General features: G+C 40.8%; 1 protein-coding gene across 6 annotated transcripts in view; it reads left to right on the forward strand.

Annotated features, from left to right (window-relative positions):
* Window positions 1-9,591: 9,591 nt before the first annotated feature.
* Window positions 9,592-14,498, forward strand: part of slc41a1 (solute carrier family 41 member 1) — a 28,323-nt gene continuing 23,416 nt past the window's right edge. The window contains exons 1-4 of one of the 6 annotated variants that reach the window (XM_042407120.1): window positions 9,593-9,867; window positions 11,844-11,959; window positions 12,061-12,129; window positions 12,723-12,997. In XM_042407120.1, the coding sequence (XP_042263054.1) occupies window positions 12,776-12,997 (222 nt within the window). In that variant the 5' untranslated portion in view covers window positions 9,593-9,867; window positions 11,844-11,959; window positions 12,061-12,129; window positions 12,723-12,775. Of the gene's footprint in view, window positions 9,868-11,192; window positions 11,251-11,843; window positions 12,998-14,498 lie in introns of those variants that run through there. The other 5 variants (XM_042407119.1, XM_042407115.1, XM_042407118.1 and 2 more) reach the window with 5 other exon arrangements.

Genomic DNA, 14,498 nt, shown 5'->3' on the forward strand with positions numbered 1-14,498 from the left:
TGATAATACTTATGTACTTTTACTTAAGTAGGATGTTTCATGCAGGAGTTTTACTTGTAATGGAGTATTTTTACATTACTGTATTGGTACTTTTACTTAAGTTAATTATCTGAATACTTCTTCAACTTCTCGCTTATGTTCTGTCTATTATACTTAAAATTAACATTACTTCAAACTTGACTCAAACTCAGCATTCAAGTTTCTGCAAGTTCATTTTCATGCTGTAGTGTAAAGAGCACATTAAAGACCGGTATGGTCTTTTAAGGCAAGGCAGGTCATGCTTCTCTCTGACCTGAAACAAACTATTTTTGTGATGTGATGATGATGTCTGTTTTGTTTAATGGGTGAGCTATGTGCTGCCTGCAGGAGGTTACTCTTCACCCACCCACCCACCCACCCACACACACACAACAGCACACATGAGGACAAGGCAGTTAATCTGTGAGGCTGTTTGTTACTCTCTAACGCCTTTCTTCCATTGACAGCGAGATCTCGTTGCTGCAGAGTTTCTGTCTGAATAAGTAATGTTTTTGCTCCTACTATGTTTGACGTACACATCTTCCCACCTGGAATATTGGCAGTATGTCATGTTTCACTGCTGGTACAACCATTTGGAAGGTCACAGCTCATTCATTACAAGAGCTCGGGGTCACAACTCTGCGATCCTAAACAAAGTTCACTGAGTTTTTAGAATAGGTAGTAACAATCTGCAACTGTATTTTCCAACAATATCCCATCAGGAAGACATGTTTTTTTTCTTTTCCATAACCTCACCATGCATACAAAAGTATTCAAAGTTGAACAAGGATGTCAGTCTGTAAACAATGGAGAGACTCTTGACCACCACCACAGGCTGCAAGGCGAGGGTCATGTGACTGAAGGGGATAGCCAAACTAACACTACCACCATTGACTGTGCGAGCGATTACAGTGTTATCTAATGTGATCATGACAATGTTTTGTGAGTTTTTACTAACAAAAATGTTACCGTAGACACATTTTGGTAGGAAGTGAAAATGACATTTTGTTGTCTTTTGGCATTGAACTGTGCCACCTGTTATTTCTCCAGACTTTCTGAACAGAGGCATTGGAAGTCTTTTAATGGGCAACAAACCAGCACATTTGTCTGCCAATAAAAATTAGCCTTCTGATGCCTTTAGCTGTCTGCGTCAGTTATGTGACTCTTGTAGCAGTAGATTGAAAGTCTCCTATGACCTGCAAAGTGAGGGTCACATGACAAACAGAGATACTCCATTTATACTCCATTTATACCTTTACACAGATTGTGATTGGATCTCAGTCAGGTGTAAATACAGTCTGTACAGCGTGACCACATTCATAAGAAAAAAAATCGTCCCAGTAAGTTGAAAGGTCACTTTGCTCCGTTTCTTCCTACCAGCTAAAGCAAGCCCAGCAAAAACTAAAAGTAGCAACAGTTAGCTAGCAAGTCTTCCCTTGCAAAAATTGAACATTCATTCTTGGTGTCTACTGACAAGTCTGCCAGCACCACCTCACTTGAGTATTGAGATCCAATTACAAAGTGGGCACAACTGAGAAAACAAGAACACATTTTAACACCAGGTGTAAATGCAAAGACTCATGAATCAGATGTCATCATCTAGATAATGTATCCAGATACAGATCACATGTTAACACCAGGTCTAAAAGACAGATGAAGGCATCACACTACTTTTCGATTTCACCTGTTAGCTAGCCAAGCTATTTGTGCTACGAATATATACTGTAGAGAAATGGCAACACAAAAAAATGTAAAACACTTCAGAAATGGGTGAAAAGGCACTAAACTTGTAAATTTAGTTTTGACAAAGCGGCATTTCAATTTTTGACTGCTAAGATTATGTTTATGAGAAAATTAAACCAACCTCCTTCAGACTTGTGGCAGGCCAATGTCCCTCCAAATTATGACACCCTTCATGAATATTCATGTAAACAACTTCTGGTTAGTCAGCTTTTGAAATCCACATTTAAGGACCCATTCAATGAACAAACCACAGAAATTTCCCTTACGTTAACGGGCACGCTGCCAACCACAATGCTACTGTAATAAGAACAACACAGTACTATTAGCACAACTATCAGTGATTGTCTTACAGTATATATGCTAGCAATGCTAGTACCGGCTTGCACTGGCTCGGCTTAGAGGTCATAATGGCTTAGAGGTCATAGTGGTCCCTAGAGAGTCTCCTGTAAACTGTGATGGACAGTTTGGGTGATACTTTACAGTTTGCCTTGAATATTTCTTTGCAAATAATTTAGCTAACTTTGGAGTTTGTTTGATACTTTGTGATTGCCTAAATGCTCGTGTTTTTTGGTCCATCTGACTTCTTTTTAGCAATTTGTTTCCAGATCTCAGTAATTAACTTGAGTGCAATGTGATTAATACCGGAAGGAATGATGGTTAAAACTACAAACCAGAAATGTTCTTAAGGAATCTGATGGAATGATGTGATGATGTTTAGTGGCAGCACTTTCTCCAGGGGATGTAATGACTCTCAGGAGAATGAGGAATGAGGAGAAGAAGTGAAAACTTAAACTTAGGCCTGTCGCAGTTTTCTGCCTGTCCTCTGTGTGTGAAGGAGGAAGGTTAGAGGGGATGGGAGAGAGAGAGAGCGAGGGGGGAGTGTGGTCGGTGGACAGCCATTCATCCTGAGCTGAGGGAAGGTTTCCAAATCTTCCCCCCCGACATTCTTCTGAGCTCAAAGAAGCCCCGGGACAGAAGTGGCCCAAAACTGGCACAGACCGCCTCAGCGTTGCCAGGGACAGCCACTCTGCCGAGGCGTTGCTGGGGCCCAGCGCTGTTTTGTCGTCCGTTCTCACCTCACTTCCTGGTTTGGAAAAGGAGGCTGGAGGATCATTAACCACCAGAAGTGCCCCATACTACACTGTATGTCCACATGTAACCAGACCTCAGGACACGTCTCCATTCAGTTACCTAAATACCTGTGTATATACCTACTTATATATGGCTACTTTTTTCACTCTAAAGCAAACATCCATTCAAGTGTTGTCAGGAAGATTAGATTTCTTCACTTGTAAAAAAGATATTTCAAGTAGTTACACGGACCAGTTGCCAAATGAGTAAGGGCACACATTGTTCCATATCCTGTCTCTGACTACAGCTTACAGTGTAACTTTTGAATAAAACGTATATCTCCTCACTGGATGAGTACTGTCCTCTAACTGATGATGGGAAGATCTGGTTTAATGATTCAATTCTGGTGTTCTGAAGAAGCACTAAAATGTTTATAAAATAATCAAATCCAATAATTTAAGCTGCCATCTGGGAAATTTTCCATTGTTTCAGGATTTCTCCAGTTTCTAAATAAACACTAAACACTCATAAATTATAACTGATTTATATTGTGTCTTTGTTTTCAAGCTTTGCTCTGATCTCAAATGACCATTGTCAGAGGAGTATTAGAGGTTTTGGAGACTATTTAACTTTAATGTATCAAGCCAGAACCACAACTACCTGTGCAAGGCCTGAATCTATATGTGCATGCAAGCACAAGAGTTGTGTCTCAATACAAGACTGAAAACTTGTAGTATATTTATAGTGAACCATAGCTTACGACACATCTTTTAATCTCACCAGTAACTTATTCCGTTTGTTTGTTTTGTAAGAAATGCTAATGATGAATATAATAAGACTCACACCTCGTCTACTAAATACTGTATCATGTGTACTGAATCTGAGAATGAATCCTCTTAGCTCCTGAATCCTCTTAAGGTCAACCCGTGAGTCTCCACACTCCCAGCTTGCATTCCTGCAGGGCTACAGTCAATGTGCTCCACCAAGCCCTTATAGCATCTGGAAACACATGCCCTGAAGTCGCTAAGAGTAGCCATTTTAAAGCCCCCCCCCTCGAAAATGTGTTTTGCTTCTTGTTGGATGTTTGTGCTTCACTCTACAGAATGATGTATGTGCAGAGTTTGTTTTCACATTCATCTGCTGAAGGAGGTAAAATATCTCTGTGTTCATCTTAGATCTGAATTTCAGATGTAGACCAACAGGCAAAATTTGTGACATCACAACTAGTTGAGCCAATCGTGGTCCAGTATGCAACTTACTCAAGTGAAATGTGGAATATTGAAGCCTCCGGTGTACATATGTGGACTCTACAATGAATTATTAGTCATCTTGTGTTCAGCAGTTAAACTTCTGTGATGAACAGTGTTTGCATATTCATAGATTCTGGACTTTTTTCAATGAGGGAGAAGGAGTAGATGTCATTTTAAGGATTTTTATGTGGTAAATGAAAAATAAAATAAATTTTATTCAGGAAAATCCATACCGGGCACAAATTATCATTCCACTCAGAATATCTTAAGACCCTAATGAGAATGATATTTATAGTATCATCTTTAAAATCATTCTGATACAATGCGTTTTGTTTCTGCAAGAATAAGACAATGTGACAACACTGTCACGTACTATCAAATCATACATCTATGGGCTTTAAAGCAATTCTGGGCACTTTCAGGAAAATCTTTTTTTTTTTTTTAATTACCTAGAAACCATCAGCATCATCAGCAAAGTGCATCTCATTACTGAACTTCGTGTGTTGCTGCTGATGCTGCAGTATGCCATCTTTGATGCTGCAAAGATGGCCAGGTAGCAACAATGATTATTGCTTTAATCTAACTCGATGGTGAAAATAATCTAACCATGGATTAGGAGCACAGACATCCTGTTGTAAGTGCAATAAAACATTCTGAGGTGTCTGGATGTACTGAAATAATGGACTGTAGAACTTCTCAAACCACTACAGCATGATCCACTTCTCTTGTGTCTGTCTGCATGCTTAATATGTAACACACACTCATATTTACATTAAAATATGGCTAAATACACATTTTAAAATAAATGATAGTGTATCATCCTGACAGTCATCAACAGACATGGTTGCATGTGACATTTGTAAACAGCTAACTATGCTAAGAGCTTTGTATTACTCCGTATTTAGGCTTTAATATTATGTAATAGTGTTGGAACATGTTGACCAGACAGACAGACACAAGAGAAATGCATTTTTTCCAACTTTCTTGTACACATTATGTAAGAAAGTATAGTAAGATGGCAGCTTGATGTAATGACTGCCATGTAGTTTGACAGATCACATCCTGTTCTTCCATGTTCCCTCATTTAGTTATATATTCATTCAGCTCTGTGCTGCTGCTGTTTGAGGGGAAATTTTAAAAAGACATAAAACTGTAGGTTAGACTTTGAATCACTGCCAGTAAATGTATGTCGTAACATTTTTTGGTAAAACAATAAGTTTTTGCTGCAAAAAAAAGAGAAGAAATCCTGCCCGATCAATGAATGACAGAGTCTCAGCTCAAATGTGACTTTACGTTTATATTCGTTAAATGATTGTGTGTGTTGGAGTTAATATTTTTACAGCAAAAAGCAGATTCAGTCCCGGGAAGATAAGCTTAGCTTTATTGACCATCATCAACAAAGTTATCAGATAGATGAAACATTGAACACAACTTTGCTATTCTTAGTAGTTTGGCTTAAGATTTCGAGTTACAGTCATGACTCAAGTGTTGCACTTGATAAATCAGAGCTGTTGCTGGCACTAGATACAAATCCACAAAGTCATTATGATTCCACGATGTATTAAATTTCAAAGTAATCCATCCTGGACTGCAACAGAGTGATTACTGAACATCCACGAACTAAAACCAATAAAAAGTGGTTTTATAATTTAACTGATCTGGTTTCATTCATTTTTCATTAGATTTGTACCTTTACTGCTGTATTTTTAATCCAGTAAAGACATAAAGGAGATCACAGACATGTAACCATACACAGTCTTTGTCAGTAACCATGAGATAGTAATAAAAATAGTTTTAAATCATATGGAGTGATCAGAGAAGAAGAAAAAAGAACAGAAATGTGACGGCCTCTCATCTTGTCTCAACTCCTGTTGTGTTCTCCAGAGAGTGCAGGAATATGAAAAAGTGCCTTAAAGTATCTCCTGTTATGAATGTAAATGTGGTTTGGTGAAGACAATTCAAGCCATGTCAAGTAAAGTTGATTCATTTAACCCAAAATCATAAATTTGCCTCAAAGGGCTTTACAGTCTGTACAGCACACAATAAAAAAAACATCTCCATAAAACTCTTTTATGAAGAATAAAACGATCAATAGAGCATGGATCCTCTGTTGATCATTATAATACCGAGAAACAGGAGGACTACAATCAAAACCTTTTTTTTTTTTGCTTTTCAAAAGAAAATGCTCAAATTCTCCCTCACAGTGTTTGATTGCTGTCACCTTTTTTTAAAATTGAATGGAAATAAATGAGCCTGAGATACTGGACATATGGATTCAAATATATATTTATTGTGTAAGTTGTATATAAACATGCCACAATTGATATTAAATTGATAGAAAATATTTTAAAAATCACAGGTGTTGTCCTAAATATACTGTTATCGGCCTGAAACTGCTTCACTGGAAATGACGTGACACCATGTATATGTAATCCGCCTCTGTTGCAGTGTTATTTTCCTGTGATGTTAACTCTGTGAACTCACATCTGTTCCAGGAAGCAGTTTTACCGAGTTCTCTGGAAGTCTTTGATGACTGGGCCCTGTTTCACTGAATATGCAAGCTGCCACTTGCATCATCACCACATAAAACACATATTCCTCTCCTGTTGATTCTGACACTTTTCAGTAATCAAAAGTAGTACCTGCAGACTGTACATGAGCATCTGAGAGCCCTGTAGGACTTGCAAAGTAATCTGCAATTTGTGAATGACAATCATTTGTGAAACCACCCTTGCTTCTTGGAACAGGCTGTACGGCATGTAGACATCCTCTACAGAAAATAAGCTGCAGGAAGACTTTCCTGTTCTTACATCTGGAAATAGGGAACAATAGTAAATATTCACTCATGTTCAAGTGGGGCATAAAAAATAAATGAATAACAAGCTATGTCTTTGTAAAAGGTGATGATTTATCACAGAGTATATACTCAATCCAAATGTTCAGTTGCAGTTTGATGTCCTTCAGCCTGTGTGCAATACAGCTTGACATTAAGATTTATTTCAAGTAAACCATTTGGCAGTCAGCCACAGGATTCATCCATCAATGTATAAGTGATCCTCAGAAAGACACTCCGACTTCTAGTAGCACATCTTCTGCCTGACCTTTTTCTCTCACTGCTCTTGTGCAGCTCATATTTGTATAGGTTGGAGGAATATGCAAAATAATATAAGCCTAATTTCAGTGTGAGTTATATGACCACAAACTGCAAGCAAATCACAACTTCCTTTTCCCCTACAAGTCTGGGAAAAACCACCAAACACATCCACCCACAGACCACAGTGTGACTGATTCTCATTCCCCTGTCATTACTGGATGTTTACGCTGTGTGCAAACTGGCTCGGCTCACCACAGTGCCAGCATGGGGGGGATGTGGATAGATTGTAGCCTCTGCTCTCTGGGCGATGCAGGGGCTGCTGATGCTGAGCCGAGCGGCTGTATAGCAACAGGCGAACAGCACAATAAAGCTGCAGGTCCTCTGGGGACGTTGTTAGAGCTGCTGCTCTCTTAGGAACAGCATGAGGAGGCTGAGGCAGCGTGCAATTTGTCTGTTAGATAACTCGCACATCACACACACAAACAAAACACTGACATACTTTGCAATCCCTTGATGAAAAAAACTTCTGTATTCCTATAGTAAATAATACAAAAAATAATACGGCATAAAATTTACAATGCAAATTAAAAAGACACAAGTCAACATGTAAGTGCAAAAAACAATGATTTCTTAAGGTTCAGTTAAATATAGAGCCTCTGAAGTTCCTGAAAATGATTTTAAAACAAACTTGATCCATAACTTGTGCACACATAATAAAAAATATCCTTTTTCATGGCATCAAAAACATGAAAATTAATATAATAAACTGCATTTAAATGTATAGCTTGAAGTTTTGGTTAAAAAAAACCCCCAAAACAAAACAAAAAAAACCCCCCATTTGCTGAAATGTCCTGTCTTCACTGTGAGGTTACCAAGCAACCAAAGGAGACTCCAAAGAGGTCACTGCACCTGGCAACTGTTCACCAAGACATAGTAACAGCACATAACTCTCTGTAAATCTGCCTAAAACCAAAACGTGTTGATTTTACATTTGTGTTTATGTATGGATTGAACAACTGTGGTACAACGTGTTAATTAGTGAGCTTTAGAGGTGCTTATAGGCATATTTTTGAACTTTGAAGAGAGCTGGGTTGACTGTTTCCCCCAGCTTCCAGTCTTTATGCTAAGCTAAGCTAACTGCATCCCAAGAAAGACAAGAAGAAAAGACAAGAGAGGAAATAAGCAAGTTAAAAAAAAAAAAAGTCTAATTATTCATTTGATAATTTAATGTAATCAAAGGCGGAGCAAGTCTTCTATTTTCTAAGCAATTGTTCCAGCTCTGTGGTGCACAGGTGCTACTTTTCAATATTTTGTTTCAGTTAGCACATCACTACCACATGAGCGAGGCAGAGACAGTTCAGTTTTGTTCAGTTCTCCTTGTTAGAGTTAACTGGTTTTTAGTTTTCAAAGACAGAGACCAGAAGAGATACCTTTATTCTAAAAAGGCAATTATGAAAATAATTAAGTTTTGTCTGTATTTAGCCGAAGGAAGTACATCCAATCCTTATTTATTTCAATGCACTTGCAGAGAGAATCTATGGAACTGTCCCTAGATGACAGCAAAGTAAATTACTAATAAATTACTGCATAATTATGATTAATTGTTTTACATCATTTGGCCTAATGGAAACATATCAATGTTAAATAAAAGAGGCCTAAGGATTGAGCTTTGGGGAACTCCACAGGTACGTCTATAAACCCACTATAAACCAAATGCAACAAAAAAGTCCCTATAAGGGGAAGACCCTATAAAGTCAGGCAAGGTCACTGGGTCTCTTTGATAAACTCTGATGAATAGGGACTCACTATAGGTCCCTAAAGGAATATTGTTGTAAAATTAATATTATTATCAATATGTGTTTCTATCTTTATTGTCAATGCAATTATGCAATGTGCATAAAGTTTCTACTCGACCATATTCACCTCTTGTGTTTTCAGGTCACGCATGGCGCATGGCGTAATCTCAACAGTCACTTATGTAAGACTTGCATTTATTTATTCTGTGTGTTTGTGGATCAGTGACTAAAATCAGCCCCAGCTCAGTTATACTGTACAGACATGCGTGTGTGCCAATTCATTCAGGAATCTAGACCTACTGTTAAATTAAAACTTTTAATCATGTGTCTCATCCCGCTGGTAGTAAATTAGTAGGCTTGTGGAGGAGAGTGGCACCGCACGGACACAAATTTCCACACGCATGGGGTAGAGGGAGGAGAGGTACTTGTGCGCAATGGAGACGAAGGGGTGGGAGGGTGGTGATGGAGGGGAGATGAGAGGGGTGGGGGGGGGGGGGGGGGGGGGGGGGGGGGGGGTATGTATCGTAGGGAGGGCCCGCCTTGTGGCTTCCTGGCCCCCTGCACCGGACGGGTGTATTATAGATGCGCATCCAAGCAGCCGGGCGGCGGGGGCCAGAGGACGGGTGCAATGTGACGAGTCGGGAGAGACTGGGACACAGCCTTAACCGCGCGGAAGGGAGGGAGGGTTTAACCATTAACCACCATTAACCATTAAGGCAACTGTGCGGAGCCGGTACCATACATAAGGCGTGCGCACCGGCGTCCACGCCTCAGCCTGAGCGCGTTACCAAGAGGAGAATACATGCAGCCAGGCAGCCACACGGAGTCCTTCCTCAGTTACTGATCCTCACACCGGTTTGTCCGCTTCTCCTCTCTGGACCGCTGACACTAAAAGGTAACCACCGCCGAGGAGCTTTTTATCTGACTACCTGCTGGACATTAGTGCTGTAATTTCATATAACACAATGAGTGACCGGCTGTGATATTCACATAATGCCTTTATCTGACGGAATGTATCACTTAGCGACTCAGACTGTTAAAGTACAGCTTGTGTCTTTGGGTATATTTGTGTGGTAATGATTAAGAATGAAAAATTATAGTGCGTTGTCTTTCATTTTCATGAGTTAAATACTCGTGGTGATAGTGGCAGTGACATGGGCTCTAGCCCGGTGCTGGAACAGAGAGCCCTCTGCCCTTGATGAAATGAGCAGTAGAATAGAAAAGGAGGGCTCGTCTATTCAATCCTGACCAGGGGAGCACTAATTTACGCCTTTGCCATGTTGGGTTCGGGTGGTATTGGTCCTGACTACTAAACAGAGGATTGTTTCAGCGGGGAAAGTCTGTGTGGATGTCGCAACATGCAAGCGGAGGAAAGCTGCGTCAAGTCTGCAACAATAAGACTAGAAGCAAGTAGCTTGGCCTTCAAAATAAAAGTGCTTTTTAAAAATTAATTCTGGGGAAAATAAAAGTGTTGTGCACACTGATGTAGTCAGGTGCATGGGACACCTGTACCTGACCTGTAATCAAAACGATGTTTACTGGTCAATACACTTTGCTCACCTCATCACCCACTGAAGGTTAAACAAACCTCAGAAGTTTTTATGGTGAATGACTGTGTTTTCTCTGCAGCGTAGGGAATGGAATCAAGGAAAGAAGAGGTAATGTGCTAGACTCACCACCGTTTTCTATAGGCCTATTGAATTGAAATGTCCAGGGTCGTGTTTGCATGAAGATGTTACAGATTTTCCTGAACTGTGCGGCTTTTCCCCATCTTTAATCACATTCATTTGGACTGTGCCTCTGATTGCAGTTTAAATCCATTTCTAGAAGGTAAGGATGTAGGCCAATGTATTTTTGCTTATATAGAAGGAAGTGACAGGTTACAGCTAAGATTTGTGAAACTAAAAGTGTATGTGTAATTTTTTTGTAGGCTACCAAGTAGGCTCTATGAACTGGCAAAGTCTGGAAACTGGTCTCTTGTTATGAAGTTTAAAGCATGATGTTTGTTTGTGTAGTGTATGTTTGTTTTCTAATGTGGAAAGGATATGTTTGTGTTGCTGCTTCCTTAAACTGACCTTTTATGTTCACTGCAATTGTTCTTAAAATTAGTTATAAGTTTCTCTTCCTGGAACTGGAACGAAGGTGATGCTCATAAAAAAAAGGAAGGGGTGTTTATTTTGAAAGGTATGGCAGGAACTGCTGTCTTTATATTGCTGTGGTCTTGACAATAGTGGGACTCCGTTTCCAGAGGATGTACGCAGCAGCACGTCGGCTAATGGTAGAATATTTTTAGCTGCCGGGAGGAAATTTGGCGCTGAATGAAACTGTCGGTCACTGTTCACCTTTGCCGTAATATCAGCACAGAGTGAAGTGCTGTTTAATGGTTTTTAAATACTCTAACAGTTTATTACAAAGTGAAGTCTTTGTGCTTAAGGAGTTTTCCATCATCTACTGCGCTGATACCAGATATTTGTTTTCAAGATTCTGGCATTTGAATGACATTATTGTGGTGCTTTTTGACCTTTAAAAAAATTTGCTGTGATGTTTCAGTTACATTCAGAGACTTTTTGCTTGTTGTAAAATGTGCATTTAAGCCTACATTCATGGAGGATTATGGTTTTCTGATAAGGAAAATTTTCTTTTTTTGTTAATTAATAGGAACTACCACTACTACTACCACTACTACTAATACTATCACTACTCAAGATTGTCTTGCTATTTAATAGGCTACTTTTTATGGATAGACACATTTATCAGAATTATATTGTCAGGAAACAGCCTTGGACTGTCAGCTACTGATTTAGAAATAAACCTGGAATGGGGCTGGAGAATGTTTACATTTAATAATCAATGGATTTGCTCTTTTCCTAGGTGACTGCCCACTCTGGTTGGAGAGGTACTTTTCAGCAGCCGGTAATTCAATCTTCGTACTGCAGATCTTTAAATATCTCCCTTGAAAAAACCTCCTAGCATCCACGTGGTGTAAGGTGAGACACCGACCAGTCTGACATGATCAGTGGACTGAGAGCCTGACCAGTCTGCACTGCAATCTGGCCACTTCAGACCTCTGACTTTTTTTTCCCCTTAGCTAAAAGTCAAGCTGTTTAGAAGAAGAAGAAAAGGGACTGTTTACAAGTGACTGGAGGGGATTTCTGTGGTGAGTCCCTGAGCCAATCATTCTCTTTTCCCCTCTGTTTTGAACTAGTATGCTTTCTTCTTTTTTTTGCCGGCCTACCCTAAGCACCTTGCAGTGAATGGAGAACATACTGGTCTTGCTCCCGAAGCACCGACAGGAACACGGGCTCTGCAGACGCACGGCTGCATGTGCCTTGCTGCAGCTTTTTTCCCACAGAGCAGTTTTCTCCTGGTCTTTGATAGTGACCATCACACCCTGTAAGCCTCTTTAATGGGATAAATCACTTGGACTGATCAGGTCCAAAACCAGATCAGGTGGTCAATTCCATTCTGACTTCCCCAAAACTGTAAGGCCAAGGCAACCTGACCTTTTCTTGTCAAGCCCACCGTCTTCCAAAGGCTTCCGCATGGTACTTTGGTCGAAAGAACAAGACAAACTCCCCGACATCGACATGTCCTCTGGGGCTATTGAGATGAAGGAGGGAGGCCCCCTGACACCGGCCTTCCTCAACTCCAACTGCTCTGTCCACCCAGTGATCCTCACCAAGGGACCTGAGGAGGTGAGCCCAGGGACTGGGGGCGAGCTTGAGCTCACAGAGGTCGCATCTTTCACAGAGAGGCCCAGTGAGACTGGGGAGGATGAGGAGAGGTCGGAGATTGTGGTGACGATGGACTGCCGGGCCAATGCCAAAGGACAGCGGGAGGAGGATGCTCTCCTGGAGAATGCAAGCCAGAGCAATGAGAGCGATGACACCAGCACCGACCAGAGCCCAGAACCACCAGCGCCTCTCAAGGAGACCTCCTTCTCCATTGGCCTGCAGGTGGTCTTCCCCTTCCTGCTGGCCGGGTTTGGGACAGTGGCAGCGGGAATGGTGTTAGACATTGTCCAGGTGAGCAATTCCAACATATTCTTTACATAGTGGGAACACACAGCATATATTTATAAAAATGATTGAAGGTTTTGGTTCCTTTTGAAACTGATGGGATGTTGGGAACATTATGGGCCAACATATTCGCATCTTTATTTGGAGAACAGAATCACAAGATAATCTGGATTGAAATGTGTAGAAACACTCATTCAGACATTAATCTAATTAGTTAAACTTTATCCCCTTCTCTTACTATTCAGGGACCTTTGGAAAACGACAGGGGCTTCATTTATAGGTGCCTCAGCCTTTGATATCCACCAGTATCACTTAAAAGAGTTTTGTCGGTGTAAATTACTCCCAAAAAGCCTACTGTAAAGTTCATCTTACAGTCATGTTCCTGAGCAGAGCATGCTCCAGGCAGACCATATGTACTGAGTCACAATGAGGGATGGGCTTGCCCCTGGAGCATTTGAATTAACTGGTTTAGCAAGCCCTGTTCGCCTTAGCATGTGTCTGTCATTGTGCTGTCGCCCTATCTGATGGCATTCCTTTGAGGATGGGCGGATGGAGCAGTTGTCAGACACCATGAGGGTATTTATATAACCTTTTTCTCCTCTACCTGCCTGCCTGCCTGTCCCCAGGGCTGGGCACATGCTGGTAAACATTGTGTCTTCTAATGATCCGTCACACACCCTTCTATTTGAAATCTGACATATTTTGGTACAATAGAAACAAGAATAGACAGTGTTTATTCTAGTGCAGTGTGCAGCCAGAGAGCTGCTTGATCCACTCTGTCTACTAGAAAAGAATATAGCCTATCTTAAATTATAATCACTCTCCTGCCCTTTTTTCCTGTTGACTCACTGTAGTTGCGTTCGTACTCTGATTATATCATAGAGTTTATGCCACTGTGTGCTTTATATTGTGTATGTGCAGTGTAGAAATGCAGGCCAAAGCCATGCTGACAGGTCACATATTTCTTTAAAGTCAGCTTGTGATGCAGATAAAGCTGTGGAGGTGTCAGGCTGCCAGGAGACCAGTCCGGGCACATTGTGTACATGCATACTGATGCCAACATGGTGGACCCCAGGAACTCAGCACAAGAGAGGAGGGAAAGAGGCTGGGGAATAAAAAGAAAAAGTGTACTTTCTTTAAGCACCTGGAATGGCAGCACGCTACAGTTGAGCTAGTGTCAAAATGAAAACAAAATAAAATGTAGTGTCAAAGCCTCCATTACTGTTTGGTTAGGTATCTCCACTAAACCAGGAATGCAGAGGCTTGAGGTCAAAAATTTTTCACGCTGCCTCAAATTAGGCACCATGCTGCTGTGGTTCTCTAATTTCCAAAACACTCGGCACACCATTGCTTTAGAGGTGAGGCTGGAAAAGAGGAGACAGAGAAGGTACAGGGCCTTATCCCTCCCCTCTAGTTGTATCATGGGCAAATCTTGAAGAAATGCTTGTGGTGAGATGCGAGGGGAGGCTTGACGGTCAGTCTGAAGCAACTTTTCTAGCAAGTTCGG

The sequence above is a fragment of the Thunnus maccoyii genome, chromosome 3 (genome assembly GCF_910596095.1).
Source record: "Thunnus maccoyii chromosome 3, fThuMac1.1, whole genome shotgun sequence".
In the NCBI taxonomy this organism is placed as follows: domain Eukaryota; kingdom Metazoa; phylum Chordata; class Actinopteri; order Scombriformes; family Scombridae; genus Thunnus; species Thunnus maccoyii.